This window comes from Mytilus trossulus, chromosome 4, assembly GCF_036588685.1.
Source record: "Mytilus trossulus isolate FHL-02 chromosome 4, PNRI_Mtr1.1.1.hap1, whole genome shotgun sequence".
In the NCBI taxonomy this organism is placed as follows: Eukaryota; Metazoa; Mollusca; class Bivalvia; order Mytilida; family Mytilidae; genus Mytilus; species Mytilus trossulus.
The window spans coordinates 2,672,944-2,688,159 of record NC_086376.1 but is presented as its reverse complement, the minus strand read 5'-3'; the positions used below and the strand labels follow the sequence as shown (position 1 = coordinate 2,688,159).

General features: G+C 31.6%; 1 protein-coding gene across 1 annotated transcript in view; it reads left to right on the top strand.

The window, feature by feature from the left end:
- LOC134714381 (uncharacterized) overlaps nucleotides 1–15,216 on the top strand; it is a 51,814-nt gene that overhangs the window by 24,327 nt on the left and 12,271 nt on the right. Inside the window, exons 10-14 of the mRNA XM_063575623.1 lie at nucleotides 2,620–2,885; nucleotides 4,669–4,785; nucleotides 6,900–6,953; nucleotides 9,423–10,155; nucleotides 10,999–11,112. Coding sequence (XP_063431693.1) covers nucleotides 2,620–2,885; nucleotides 4,669–4,785; nucleotides 6,900–6,953; nucleotides 9,423–10,155; nucleotides 10,999–11,112 — 1,284 coding nt within the window. The remainder of the gene's footprint in view (nucleotides 1–2,619; nucleotides 2,886–4,668; nucleotides 4,786–6,899; nucleotides 6,954–9,422; nucleotides 10,156–10,998; nucleotides 11,113–15,216) is intronic.

Sequence of the window (15,216 nt, the reverse complement as noted above, 5' to 3'; positions counted from 1 at the left end):
CAACAGATTTATCCATTAGATCACCTGCAGTGATGGTGATACATGGCTGAGTACATTATGTATATACAACTCGTCTAAAAAGTCAACCAAACAATGTTAGACTTTTTTTTCTTCTATCCACGTGCTGCTTTAATTTGACTTCTTAAAAAAGAGAGCATTCGCGTTCTAACATAATTTTCTGTAAATTGTTTTCTTTAGCCGAGCCATACTCTTTCAATTTAAGATCTATTTAGTTTCAACAAGAAAATAACAAATAAAAATACAATATTCAATGGAATATAAAGCAAAGGGGATTTTCTTTAGCATGTTTAGAGATGGTAGGAATAGAGGAATATATTTGCTGCTAGGTTATAGAACTGTTAAAAAGCTTTACTACTAATCCTCTTATATTTTTATTTTCTCTATAATGATTAACGAGTAACGAAGAATACCAACAGCCTTATTTTTTTTTTAACAAAATGTAAAACGACTTGAAACCCGACAGTTACCAGTAACTGTGCATCTTTTTATAATTCAACTTTTTGTTAGTAAAAGGTATTTGGTCTATCTGCCTATTGACAAATAACCCCCACAATATGATGCACATTTAAAACGTCTACGCGGGTAATATAGTGTGCACCGCGTTTTACATGTGACCTTAAATATATTACAGTTCTGAATACATAAGAGGAATCCATTTTAGAAAACAATAAGACTTTAGCAAAGCGTTTGACTCTCCCTGGAGGATTTTTGTATGTTTATGTTTGACAGGCTAAAACACATTTGGATTTATATACGATAAATTAAAAAAATATCCGTATTTTATAACATTTAATGAATAGTCAATCATATAGAGTTTATTCACTGGATATTTCTGTATAAGGACATGTTATAGATTCGATTTCAATACAGCTGATATAGAATCTATGATGGGGCCAATACAGAAACAGCAAGTTCAATCACTTTTATTAAATCATTTTAAAAGTGCTATGATTTAACTTCACTTATTTCATATCGTTTGAAGGCGTCACATGCCATTCATTATTCTTGAGTTAGCGTCACTGATGAGTCTTTTGTAAAAGAAACGCGCGTCTGGTGTATGTTAAAAATTAAGTCCTGGTATATATGATGAGTTTATTTCCATTGGTCTTTAACAAAACAAAACGGACCAGAAAACCGGTCGTTTACAGATTTTTATATTTTAATGACCGGTGGGGCGTGGTTTCCGTCTGTTAATGACCGTTGTGCGTGGTTTCTCTGTTGATGAGCGATGGGGCGTGTTTTATCTGTTTAGAGATATGTTTCATAAACAAATCATTTTCCTGTTATTTTGACTTGATTGAGTATTCATATACTGAAAAATTGCACTAAAATGACTGGTCTTCACTTTTTTGTCATAGAAATCGTACAACTATTCTAGTTTGCTTTGGACATTTTCAATTTATGATAATTTTAAAAACAAACATAGTTCCTTTATGAAATAAACATAATAGTTCTTAGATAACTAGTCATTATCTTGATATATGGACTGCCCGTACGACAGTGGTATTGACTGTGACAGCGATAATGACTTCGCCCTTTGCTCAGTCATTATCACTATTTCAGTCAATACCACTGTCCTGTGGGCAGTCAATATATCACGATAATGACCAGTTATTCCAGAACTATTATGTATTTCACGTCAAGAACATCTAAACATGTCTCATTTGCGTTATATGTTTTGTCAACACTGATGTTATGTCTAAATTATTGTCCAAGTTTTTAATATTATTCATAATAATAATTCATATTATCTATCAATTATCAAGTAGCTTGGGAGAAAAAATCATAAAGTTTACATATTTTATTCATGAATCGTCAGCTGATTGATCAACGAAAAAGAATTGTGATAAAAACTGAAGATTTTACCCGAAAAGACTGTGAAATATTTTCAAATGAAGACGTTGCATAATACTGAACATCATTTAAACCTTTTTTTATGTTATTCAAGTTGAAAATAGGATACGTTCAAAGTTAAGTTAGAATCAAAAATAATGAAATCTGGAGTTAACGTCCCGTATTTGTCCATGTGCCGGCCAATACGATTTTTCTGTATTGGACCGGTCTGAAAATCAAAATTAACTTTTTGTTTACAGCTACAGGGCAACTTCATCAGTATTACACATGTTGAATTATCCGAATAAGGGTTGATCTGTTCTTATTATTTCTAACATCACATACCGTATCTGCCCAATATTAAAACCAATGTACATATTTTTTTGATAAGACTGTTCAACTTTGGATAATTTGATGGTTAAAGTTATATTTGGAAATGATAGAGTTTAGAGATGAGGCAGAATTTATGTTTGACTGCTACACATATAATTTCAACAGGCTTGTTAGGATAATTTATCAAAAACCATTAATTCAAGTCTATTTTACGAATGTGTATTGTTGCTCCAATTTCAATGCATACTACTTACGACTATTAACAAATCATAGTGGATCAGTCCTATCAAATCAAACATAGTATTACATATTCAAAATATAATTAACCTATTGAAAGGAATAACAGGTTGGTAAGTTTTATTCCATTATTTTTCAATGTTCATTCTCAATAAAGATAATGCCATCTAAACTTTTTTCGTAATTGATTTATAGACCTTGACACACTTTATACTGGTACAAGTTCAGAAGAGTGTCCAAGAGAGATATTGCCAACTACTAACAAAGTTCATCCAATGACAATTACAATGAGTGCTGTTTGTGAATTTTACTACGATTTTCATAAGAAAATAGGAGCATTTATGGAGAGCTACAAGGAAACGTTGACTCCTGCCTCATTATCATTGTATTATTACATTGCTTATCAGTTTATACAAGAAATGGATGACACAAACAATGGGACAGAAAATATTAAAATACAGGTTAGTATGAATAATTATATTAGGATGGATAGCGCTGGTAATATATTGCTCTTTAATTCAATATATTCGAAGATAACATAACATATATGCCGATTGAAAAATGTCTTTTGAATAATTAACCTTGGTTCTCATACTGTTATGAAAAATTGAAATAAAAACAAATCGTATTTACTTGAGAAAACAAAAGCAGCCAAACGTATGTCCCGCAGCAAAAAAGGTTCTAGCAAATGAAAAATAATTTGAAGCTAAGCGATTGAACACTGCTGTATTAAAAGCTATGGATAAAACACTGCTGTATTAAAAGCTATGGATAACAGGAAAATTGCATGAAGACGACCAACTGATTTATTTTACAATCTTTCGAAGATCTAACTACAACCGCTAAAAAGGGACATATAAAAATAAAATAATCAGTTATTTTCTGATTCCGATCAGTGTTCTCTGAATGATAATCTGTGGTCTCGGAATTTCGTGTAAACTTTTCACACACAGATGTGTCTCACCTGTCAATGAAAATATAAGAAAACAAGAATGTGTCCATAGCACACGGATGCCCCACTCGCACTATCATTTTCTGTGTTCAGTGGACCGTGAAAATTGGGGTCAGAACTTTAATTTGGAATTAAAATTAGAAAAATCATATCATAGGGAACATGTGTACTAAGTTTCAAGTTAATGTAACTTTAACTTCATCAAAAACGTAAACCAGAACTTCGCACTATCATTTTCTATGTTCAGTGGACCATGAAATTGGGGTAAAAACTATAATTTGGCATTAAAATTAGAAAGATCATAGCATGGGGAACATGTGTACTAAGTTTCAAGTTGATTGGACTTCAACTTCTTCAAAAACTACCTTGACCAAACACTTTAACCTGAAGCGAACGGACGCACAGACGGACGAACGAACGGAGGCACAGACCAAAAAACATAATGCCCCTCTACTATCGTAGGTAGGGCATTAAAAGAAAAACTAATAGACAGCAACCTTGATTATTTATTCAAAACCACTGGACCAAACCCTAGGGTGCACGGCATCGAAACAGTTGTCAAACTGACACATACTGATAGTAATGCAAATGTATACAAAGTTATCAAAGGTACCAGGATTCTAATTTAATACGCCAGACGCGCGTTTCGTCTACATAAGACTCATCAGTGACGTTCAGTTCAAAAAAGTTATAAGCTAAACAAGCGCAAAGTTGAAGAGTATTAAGGACCTAAAATTCCAAAAAAAAAAGTACCAAATACGGCTACGGTAATCTATTACTGCAATAAAAAAAAATCCTTAGTTTTTCGAAAAATTCTAAGTTTTGTAAACAGGAAATTTATAAAAATGACCATATAATTGATATTCATGTCGAAACCGAAGTGCTAATACTGGACTGTGATGAATAATGTATTAATGATAAATAATGTATTAATGATAAATAATGTAATAATGATAAATAATGTATTAATAATAAATAACCATTTACGATTATTCAGCTTGTATAAATAATATAAATACTAACAAACTTATAAATATATACCTGAAGATACCCTGGTCTTAAGGTACTAATTTACAGGGATCTCCACTGAAATAGCTGAACCAGTGACGAAATCTGCTAATAGCATGTGCAATATTTGGCGGTCTGTTTTTTTAGTAGTCCGTGCTTTGGCAGTCGTAATTTACAAAAGCAGTACATACATGTGTATTAATACATTTTCCTCAACACGAGACTTTATCAATATAATGTTTCATAAATATATATTGATAAAAATTTCCTTTTTATTTCAATAGAATTTCAATATTCTTTTGAAAGAAGCTATTGTGGCTGACAGAGATGAATATGTTTCGGTATTACTGGAGGAAAATAGTGTTAAATTTGAGGAACATCATTTCCCAGATATATACGAGGTAGTTTATTTAAAAAAAAAAAAAATATGTTTCATTATTGTTCAGTTGCCCTTCACATTCATTCTTTCTGTTTCTGTTTTTTGTTGTCACAAATACAAAAACAAAGGACTTGTTTTGATTGCAAATGCGATAGCTCTCTACCAGAGACAACATGAAATAGAAGGTAACAACTGTATGTCATCTTCAACAATAAGTTAAAGAATACCCCATCCCCATTGTTACCTATGTGAATATACAAACTTTAAACAAAAACATTAACGGCCTGATTTATGTACAAAACAACAAAAATAACAGATATTATATACAGCAACAAACAACAGTCATTGAATTACATGCACCTGACTAAGGACAGGCATAACAGAATATCCGGGTTTAAACGTGTCTGTTGGCACACTGAATCTTCATTTAACCTGGAACAGTGGTATAACAGCACAAAATAAATGTATCGACAGAATGTAGAGCCATGAATGTGAATTATAAATTTAGGTATTCAAAACTACTAGTTACACTGTGTCTAAACCAAACCGACAAAAAGTATTTGGACTCAAAGGTATCTTATATTCGGCACGGTGATGGAACATAACAATGAGAACAATTTAACGAGATATTAAACAAATTCAAGGTTCACTCATTTCTTCATTTTGACATGCATTTTAATTATATTTCCGTTAATAAAGAACGGTTGTAGAAAATACTACACCTCACAGTAGAAAATAGTTATATATGTGTACATATTCTTTGGTATCATAAAAATAACAAATAAATAAACAGAAACCTATCTTTTCTCTGTCTAATATAGTTCCGTCACGGTGACCGTGTCGGATATTAGATACCATTGAGTCCAAACATTTTTTGCCGGTGTAGTTTAGACATAATGAGTTAGTTTGCTGTAAATATGATAATAATAAAATCAATATCGATACAAATAAAAACAATATTAACGGATCATATTATAGTGTAGAATTATGAACGTTTCAGAATAACTTTATCTAAAAGTAAAGGATCGGTAATGTTACTGGAATCGTATCTAGATTTCGGGCTCTGTAACACAATATATTCGTCAATACTGTTACGAATTTACAGTTAAAGAATGTTATAACATTTCTACAGTTAGATATTTTCCGATACCTCTATGCATTTTCCATCTGATCTGATCTGGCCGCGATCTAAATTAAATTAAGATCGTAATAAGATCGCGGTAAGAGCGGCATGAAAATGTCGATTTTCGTTATTTTCACGATACTACTATTACCAATGTTATTTCAACTGATCGGGCGGAGCTAGGTTTTAATTTGCATAAGGACAGTCTATTTGAAGATATGTGTGATAAGGATGATTGCCGTTATAATTATTACTGATTTCTAATCACCTATCAGTGTCATGAAAGGAATTTACAAACGAATTACTGTACACTTCATTGATGAGTTTATCCTAATACACCTATCTATAGATGGACTGGTTTATTGTGAGCGAACAGGTTAAACTCCGCCCAGTTAAGTGAAATAAACTGAGTAATACGTAGAATGTAAAGACTTTGTTATGGTTTGATACTTTTATTTCTTGTTAAGATCTTGTTTTGTCTTATTACTTTAACAAAAACTTGCTTAGACTTCTTAGTCATATTATCTTATGCTTATGAATACCATGCATTGTTTGTCATTGTGTCCATGCCTATTTTATCAAATAATTGTTTTACGTTCAGTTGAAACCCATCTTTTTATTTCTATGCTATGAGTTTGATTTAATAGTTCTTACAAGTAAATTGAAGGTATATACAAACTTTCACATTTCATTCATACGACATATACATGAACAGATAAAGAAAGATGTGGTATGATTGCAACTCTCCACCCAAGTCATCATTTATTAAAGTCAACCATCATAGGTCAAGTAACGGTCTTTAACACAGAACCTGAACTAACAACAAACAGCAACCTAGAAAGGGCCCCAAACATTTTCAGTGTAATACTATTTAAACGGGAAAACCAACGGTCTTATAATCTATATATATATAAAAAAAAAAAAAAGCAAGAAACGAAAAAAACTAATGAACCACTATATCCACGTAATGTCGTAAAGTGAATATCTTTTGATGCCACTATTTCTATATCCAGGAAACAGTCTTAGTAGCAAACAAGCAAGATACAGATTTTCAGCATATTTTAAAGGTAAACTAAAATATAAACCATCATTTAAAAATTATAGTATAACTAATCGCCGTATTTGAATATCAAAAAATAAAACAACGCGTGACCGAACGACGCATGGATTAAACGAGTGCGCAGCACGAGTTTAATCCATAGCGACGTTCGGGCACAAGTTGTCTTATTTTTGATATCCAAATACGGCGATTAGTTATACTTTTTATTACATTGTCAAATTGCTTTTTTTATGAAATTAATGTAGAAAATGTAAGGAACTATATGTTTTTCCTACGCATGTTTTGCTTCGACGTTATCGACGTCTTGGCAACGCCTATTGTTGTATGACGTCAGAGAGTGAAATAACCACGTTTATTTCACATGTGAAATTATCGGTTTTTATCTAACTGGGAAATCTATGTAATTCATTGCAACCAATGTAATAAGTAAAATTTATCTAATGTTTACTTTATTTTAAAATAGTATGCGACTGCTGACACGATTTGTAAAGACTCACAACTTATTGATCAATTTTATTGAAGGACACAGCTTTATATATAAATATTTTTTTTTATTTCTGATTTGTTTTACTTATATTTCAACATAATTTACAGAAACTTTACATAACATTCATATTTCATGTCAACACAAACATGCGCGATACCTTCAAGGACCAAACGTCTACATCCAGAGAACAGAAACACGTTTTTGCTTCCTAGAATTCAGTAGTGGTATACCTATTGAACACCATAATTTAAAACGAATCTTCACTTGAAAACTCTTCTTGTTGTACATTGTAATGGAAAACCTGTTTTCGGAATTAAACTTGATTATTGACATAGGACAAGTTCACTGAGATATTTGAGATTTAACCACTTTACCCGAATTTATAGGATTGTTTTTATTTTTCATAACGTATTTCTTCATTACTGTATATGTTCCGGACCATATGAGTATTTGGACCATACGCGTACTGTCATGTCCACATGCGTATACTCATATGGTCCTACCGTACGTGTATGGTCGGACCAAATGATTATAATACTAGTTTGGTTATCAACGGGCCGGACCATAGGAGTATTTAGACTATATAGGGTTTTTTTTTCATTACATTATAGAAGTTTCAATAATACAAAAACTTTATCTAAAATAAAATGATGGTTACATGACAATGCATCATTTTTTTAGTTCAAATACTACGTTAAAATTAAATATTGATGCCATTGTTAGTTTTCATCGCTAATTACATTCTTGCATGTAGGCTTGATGTGACACCTACTTTCACATGGTATGATATATTTTTTGAATTTGAAAGCTTGGCTGCGCACGATCCGTTTCATTTACAACTTTTGTTTGCGAGTGAAAAGCTAGCCTTTTTGTACCTGCGTACAGTGATATCGAGGTCTTGGGCAATTCCGATATTTCTACGGTGTTTTAAGAAACTCTTGATCTCAAATATAGTAACATTATTGCAATACAAAATATTCACAAGACAACGTAAATAAACTATGTTACTTTCCAGTGACTTCTTGTGTAGCAGTTCATTAAGAAATTTTTGGATTTTTTTTTAAGTCGACAAATTGCTATTCACTCGTAATTACAAATTGGTAATAACCTTGGTATAAAATGTGTTTATCATAGTTTTGACAAGTAAGTAAAATTAACTATGTGAAACTTCTAATTTTTTATTAAGCTAATCTTTTTATTATAATATAAATTAATAAATAATAAAGTTACCTATACGATAGCGTCTTTTTAATGAACAGTCATACCATATGAAGAGGTTAGAAGAATTAAAAGTAAACTGTATGGTCCAGATACTCATATGGTCCGGAATCCGCTGGTATATTTTTTTTTTCGTTTGAACATATTGTTGGTCGATTGACACCATGGTATCTTCATTTTTTTTAGGGTTGAATGTTTTCGTAAAATGTACTTTATAGTTATACAAACTACGTAGGTGGTTTAATACAATACATATGTTATGTTTGTCCCGTTTAACTTATAATTTATTTTGTGGTATTTTTTTCCAACTTGAACCTGAGGAAAAATCAGATCATTATTCGTGAATGTATGTCTTAAAAAGTAAAATCACAAAAATACTGAACTCAGAGGAAAATCAATTTGGAAAGTCCATAATCACATGGCAAAATCAAAAAACAAAACGCATCAAAAACGAATGGACAAGAACTGTCATATTCCTGACTTGGTACAGGCATTTTCAAATGTAGAAAAATGGTGGATTAAACCTGGTTCTATGACCTTGTTGATTGGAACCAAAATTAGATTATATATAACTTTAGAATATGTTCACCCTGTTATTGGTTTGGCACATATACTGCTTATGGTTTAATTAATATTGCTTTTAGGTTTTATCGATATAGATTGTGTTGCTTCAGATCATGTAAATTCTGATATATATGATAACAAAAACAAGTATTTTCGGAAGTAGAGTTTCGCAGTTAGCAAATATTTTTTATATGCAATTTGTTTTAGTGGGGATCATCATCAGCAGTAGAATCTTTGAAAAGTGCCTGTCATATGAAAAAAATTCGAGATTTACTAGCAAACACGCAAGAATGGTTACAAAGACACCCTTTAAAACAAGCCAAAGATATTTTTCATGATGCAGCAGTTGAATTCAACACGTTTAAAGACAACTTCGACGAGAAGACAAAAGACAAACCTTTAGATCAATTGGAAAGTGACTTCTCCGAAAATGAACAAACAAAACTCAAGGAAAGTACGACACGTGCAGCAACTTGTGTTTCAAAGATCATTGGCACACTTATGGAACTGGAATATGCAAAAGAAGCCTTAGAATGGTTAAAAGATTTCGATAAAAATGATTTTACACGATCATTGACTGAAGAGTCAGGTGTCATTCCTAATCTGCTTGATGATTTAAGGAAACATGCCACATCACTTAACAGAGCAATACATTTGTTAAAAGAGTTAGCGGATGACCAACACACTACTTTAAAAACATTTCAGGCTATACAAGATTCGTACAGAAAGATTTCAAAGTTACTCGAAGAAGGTGGTACAATGTTTTCTTCTGCAGAACAGATTGTTAGTCAATTAACAGATAATGGAGTACACGTGGATGGCGATCCAAAATATACCGATATATTCAATAAGTCTATAGATGAAATCAATTCTTATAGTAGCCAAAAGTGTATAAAGGCATGTCGAAAAATTTGCCAATCATTGTTGGGTTATTCAAAAAGTAAGTAGTAAATATAATATTTGATATTTATTTTTAACAAATTCGTAAACAAAATATATCACTGTAACTTCTAAACCTTTGAAGGCCTAGTACGCTCCTAAAATGTTAACTATATATATTCTTTATTATATGTCTGATTGACCCACATATTTTTTTGTGAATTTCTCTATTTTCGGATGAACTTTAAAACAAAATTTGAACATTTTCCATAAAACTATTTTAGGTAAAAAGCGCAAATGTCTTGGCATTTTTGGTTTATGCTTACCAAAGTTGTTTAGCGAAATTATCAATTTAAAATTATATTTTTTTTTTTAAATTCAATGTTTTTAAAAACAAAATGAACGGTTTCAAGAAAAAGAACTTTTATTTTACTGTCACAACAAAGATTCAGTTTCAAATATATCATTATATATTGGACTTTAGTCCATTAAGATACACTACATGTTCTTTTTATTAAACCTTAAGACTTGTGTTGTGCTTTTTGTTTTTCTCTCTCATAAAATACTGCATATTTTGTTTATCTTGTTGCAACAGAATTTTCACCAAACTTGTAGTAGAATTTAAATTCATTACATTCACGATTCAATATCAGATCTTCCACGATCCGATCACAAAGTTTGACCACTGTTAGATATTCTTTCACGATCTTTTATCTCGATACACCGACTAACATCAATGATGTTCGTTTATTGGCTACGAAATGAACGTTTTCTAGTACAACAAATTCTTTTAAACATTAAGTATCGGATCTTAATACATCCACTCTCTTTTAATTTTATTGATATTTTTCCTTAGTACCAATTAAATCTTTAATTTTTTTTCCATATCAAAATGATTAACCAGATTGTCGAGATCAAGAAGGTTCTTGTTGTATTCAACAAAAGAGTAATGGTGGTACTCATCATGAAGAGACAAGTTGCGAAGAGGATCAACAAGCGGGAAGTAGTGACACAAAAGGTAAATTAATTAAAAACATGAGAAACTAGATTGAGATCAGTGTTGCAATTATTTCATATAGGAATATCAAAAGAAACATGTAGGACACAATGATATTTACTGGTAAATTTTCTCTTAAAATCATATGTTGTACAGTGTCTTTTTAACTTTATAGGTGATTTATTGCATAAGAAATATTCTCTGTGAGCAAAAAAAAATCAAACCCCCACGGCTATTTCTGATTTCATGTATAAGAATTTCTGCATTCGTTTGACGTGTTTGTGCTTTTGATTTTGTCATTTATTAATGAGTGAATTGCAAGTGTAACAACTAAATTGTCGTCATCTTTGGGTTTTAGAATAATGCCAGTTCATATCGCATATGATTTTTTTTTTATTTTAGGCATATTTTGGCAGTCTCTGTTTTAAATAGCTATATGCGTTTACTTTTCTACATTGGCTAAAGGCAAAGGGGGAGGGGGGAGATCTCATAAACATGTTTAACCCCGCCGCATTTTGCGTCTGTCTGAAGTCCGCAGCCTCTGACCTTTGTTAATCTTATATATTTTAATTTTAGGTTCTTGTGTACATTTTGGAAATAAGTATGGCGTACATTATCACTGAACTAGTATATATTTGTTTAGGGGCTAACTGAAGAACGCCTCCGGGTGCGGGAATTTCTCGCTACATTGAAGACCTGTTTGTGACATTCTACTGTTGTTTTTTCTTTGGTCGGGTTGTTGTCTCTATGACACATTCCCCATTTCCATTCTCAAGTTTATATAGCCTGCGTTATGTTTGGAAAAATTTAGAATTGTACTAGCATCACTATGATGTGCCGTTAAAAATGTTTTATCGTATAAATTTCAAGATTGTTAGAATTTTATAATTCGAATATATTTAATTGACATAATTCGTTTTTGATTGTGATCTCACTGATGTAGGATATCTGTTATTCGAAATATTTAATATTTATTTATTTTATTATATTTTTTTGTTGATGTTGAACCATTTTAGAAAAAGTAAAATCACAAAAATACTGAACTCAGAGGAAAATCAATTCGGAATTTCCATAATCACATGGCAAAATCAAATAACAAAACACATAAAAAACGAATGGACTAGAACTGCCATATTCCTGACTTGGTACAGGCATTTTCAAATGTCGAAAAATGTAGACAAGCTTGTTATAGATTTTTATTTATATATTCTATTCTTTTTGAATTGCCTTCCCATTGACTTTGGTTGCTATTTAGAGTTTTTATTCCTATGTAAGTCTTTCTGATTTTGATGGTTCCAAGGAAGATCTTTTGAAAGGAATGTAATTATTCTCATTTTCTAGTGGCAGTCCACATTTCACGATCTACATCCTGGACGGTCTCTTTTACATGACGTTACAGCTTGATTATTTGTTCTCGTCATGAATGAACATGACATATTTTCCACTGAACTTTTGACAACCAACCAACAATCAATCAATAAATCTTATATCCGCCGTCATAAAAGGCATTGTTTTTTTTCCACGTCAGCATCTGGAGGAGTAAACACATCTAAAACAGAACAATTCGCACTGTCGATGTTATAACAACCATCGGACCTTGGGGCGAAAACCTATGTAAGCGCACTATCAGCCGCTGGGTTTATCACTTGCACAGTAACCACTAATTAGGTGTTGGTATATTAAATTACAGACATTCTTTCATAGCTTATTTAAGAAATAATTCTTTCATGCCATGCTCTATGCTCATTTTAACATGGGTAGGCATTATATTTGTTAATATCTTAATACCGAGCGATGTTAAAATGAGCATAGAGCATGGCATGATAGAATTATTTCGATTCTAATAGGAATATTTTGAACTTTTGTACTTCGAAGCGGACCTACAGTACACGCTCGAAATGTCGCCATTTTGTTTGATGAACAAAAACGTTATAGAAAAAGCAACAGTTTATCAACAAAAAAAGAACAAAAACATTTAAACTGACTTTTAGAATGTTTTTATTTAATTTACTAGCAAGCAATACCATAAAAAATGTCCATTTTGATCTCTGGCGTTGTTCAAAATTCATCTGACGTTGCAATTTCAATTGTGACTTCAATCACGTGCAGCCTATGTTCTATTCGAATTAGAACATGGCTTTATTAACAAAGCGTAATAAGGACGTCATATTAGAAACAAAAGTAGAGAAATCATTAAAGGTGGTATGGGAGTCTAAAATCAAACTGATAGAATTTTTTCATACATTGCCAAAACGTAGTATCTATTGATATATGCTCAAATATATTATGAAAATGATAGGTCACCGCGCATTTACTCTAACACTACAGGTTATAAAAAAGTACACATTTTGTATGGATTATACAGGGAAAAAACACAATTTTGTGACTAGAAACTTGATAGAATTGTAATATAAATAAAGAAAAGATATGCTTTGAGAATATGAAAAAAAAGAAAGGGGCACCATACGTTTTGTCTGGCTAAAATACAAAATGGGAAAATTCCATGTAAATTCCTTCAGAAAAAAATAGTTACCTCCCCTTAAAATGCCGATTTGAAAATATTTAAAAACAAACAAAAAAAATCTACACTAATAAAACTAATAATATTTGTAAGATATATTGATTTTTTCTTATAAATTGGTTCCTTTAATTGAAAATTCACATTTAATATCTGCATTCCTACATCAAATTTTGATTACTTGATAGAAAATATGGACCTAAGATTCTATGAGGTTTTTTTTACAATCCAAGATGGTGAAAGACAACCATACTACCTTTAAAAAAAATTCATTATCTCCTGTGTGCGAAGCTCTGGTTTCTTTTCCAGATTTGGGAATACTTTCTTTAGGTCTGTTATGGTTTTTGTTAGCTCTGCAACGTATATGTTAGATTTAGTCGGAAAGAACAGTAGCAAAATAAGAATGACGATTGTTTGTTTTAAAGAACCGTTCTCTAAACGAAGCATATTTGCAATTAAGAATCTTGATAATGTCACTTTCAGAGAATTTGTTGTATGATTCAGGATGATTTCTTCAAAGCGGGGGTTTGTCCCTCCCTAAGATAAGATACCTTTATCTAGCACAGGTGCAATCAGAAGGTGTAGAATTGAAGTTGTTAAAATTGAGAGCATGTAACACGTGATCGTTATAGAAACTTTAAGTTTTAATGGTTTGTATAGGTAAATAGATACAGGCTGCTCTTTAAAATAGGGAAGTATTTTCGATTCAACTGATTTGTGATGAATGTTATTGCCAAAATTAATGACATTTAGACCTTTGTTGGCGATGGAAAGTTTTGGAAAAAATCTATTATCCTTAAATCATGTTCACTGTGAACTAGTTTGAAAAGTCTGTGGCTAGCAATATCCGAGATATTAGCTGTAAATATTTGTTGTTTGAGTGGAGGTTTGTGACAGGGGTTTACAGACATTAGTTGTTCAGAGAATAAAGCTTTGAAGGAGTTATTAATAAAACTTTGTAGGAATGTGATGCATATCTAATGGCATTTGTATAAACGGAAAGATAAGATGCCTTGTATAAGATATATCATTCGGGGCAGGTGATGTTTATTGTCCATGACCATAAGGGGACGACCATTTGATATTCGGGGGGGGGGGGGGGGGGGCAGGAGGATTTGTTTTTGATCGGTTATTTATTTTTGTAAACTGAGAGGACAGATTATTCATTTTCTTCACTATTGAAGCAAGATTTTTCATTTTTATTAAACCAAGGGACTGATTATTCATTTTCACAACTATATTTATGATATTCGAAAAACATACAATTTTTTAAATATTTGTTAATTATGAATAATACATGTATTGTTTTACATTGTCTTATCAGGGCCTGTTATAGCTGACTATGCGGTATGGGCTTTGCTAATTGTTGAAGGCCGTACGATGACCTATAGTTGTTAATGGCTGTGTCATTTTGGTCTTTTGTGGATAGTTGTCTCATTGGCAATCCTACCACATCTTCTTTTTTATATAGTCAAGTTATTGTGTACCATTTAATCAAAATTAATCATTATCCCCTGCAGAAAATTTTATTCATAACCTCAGACACATATTTGTGTACAAAAGGACAATATATATATACAAACATATTAAGAAAATACATACATGTA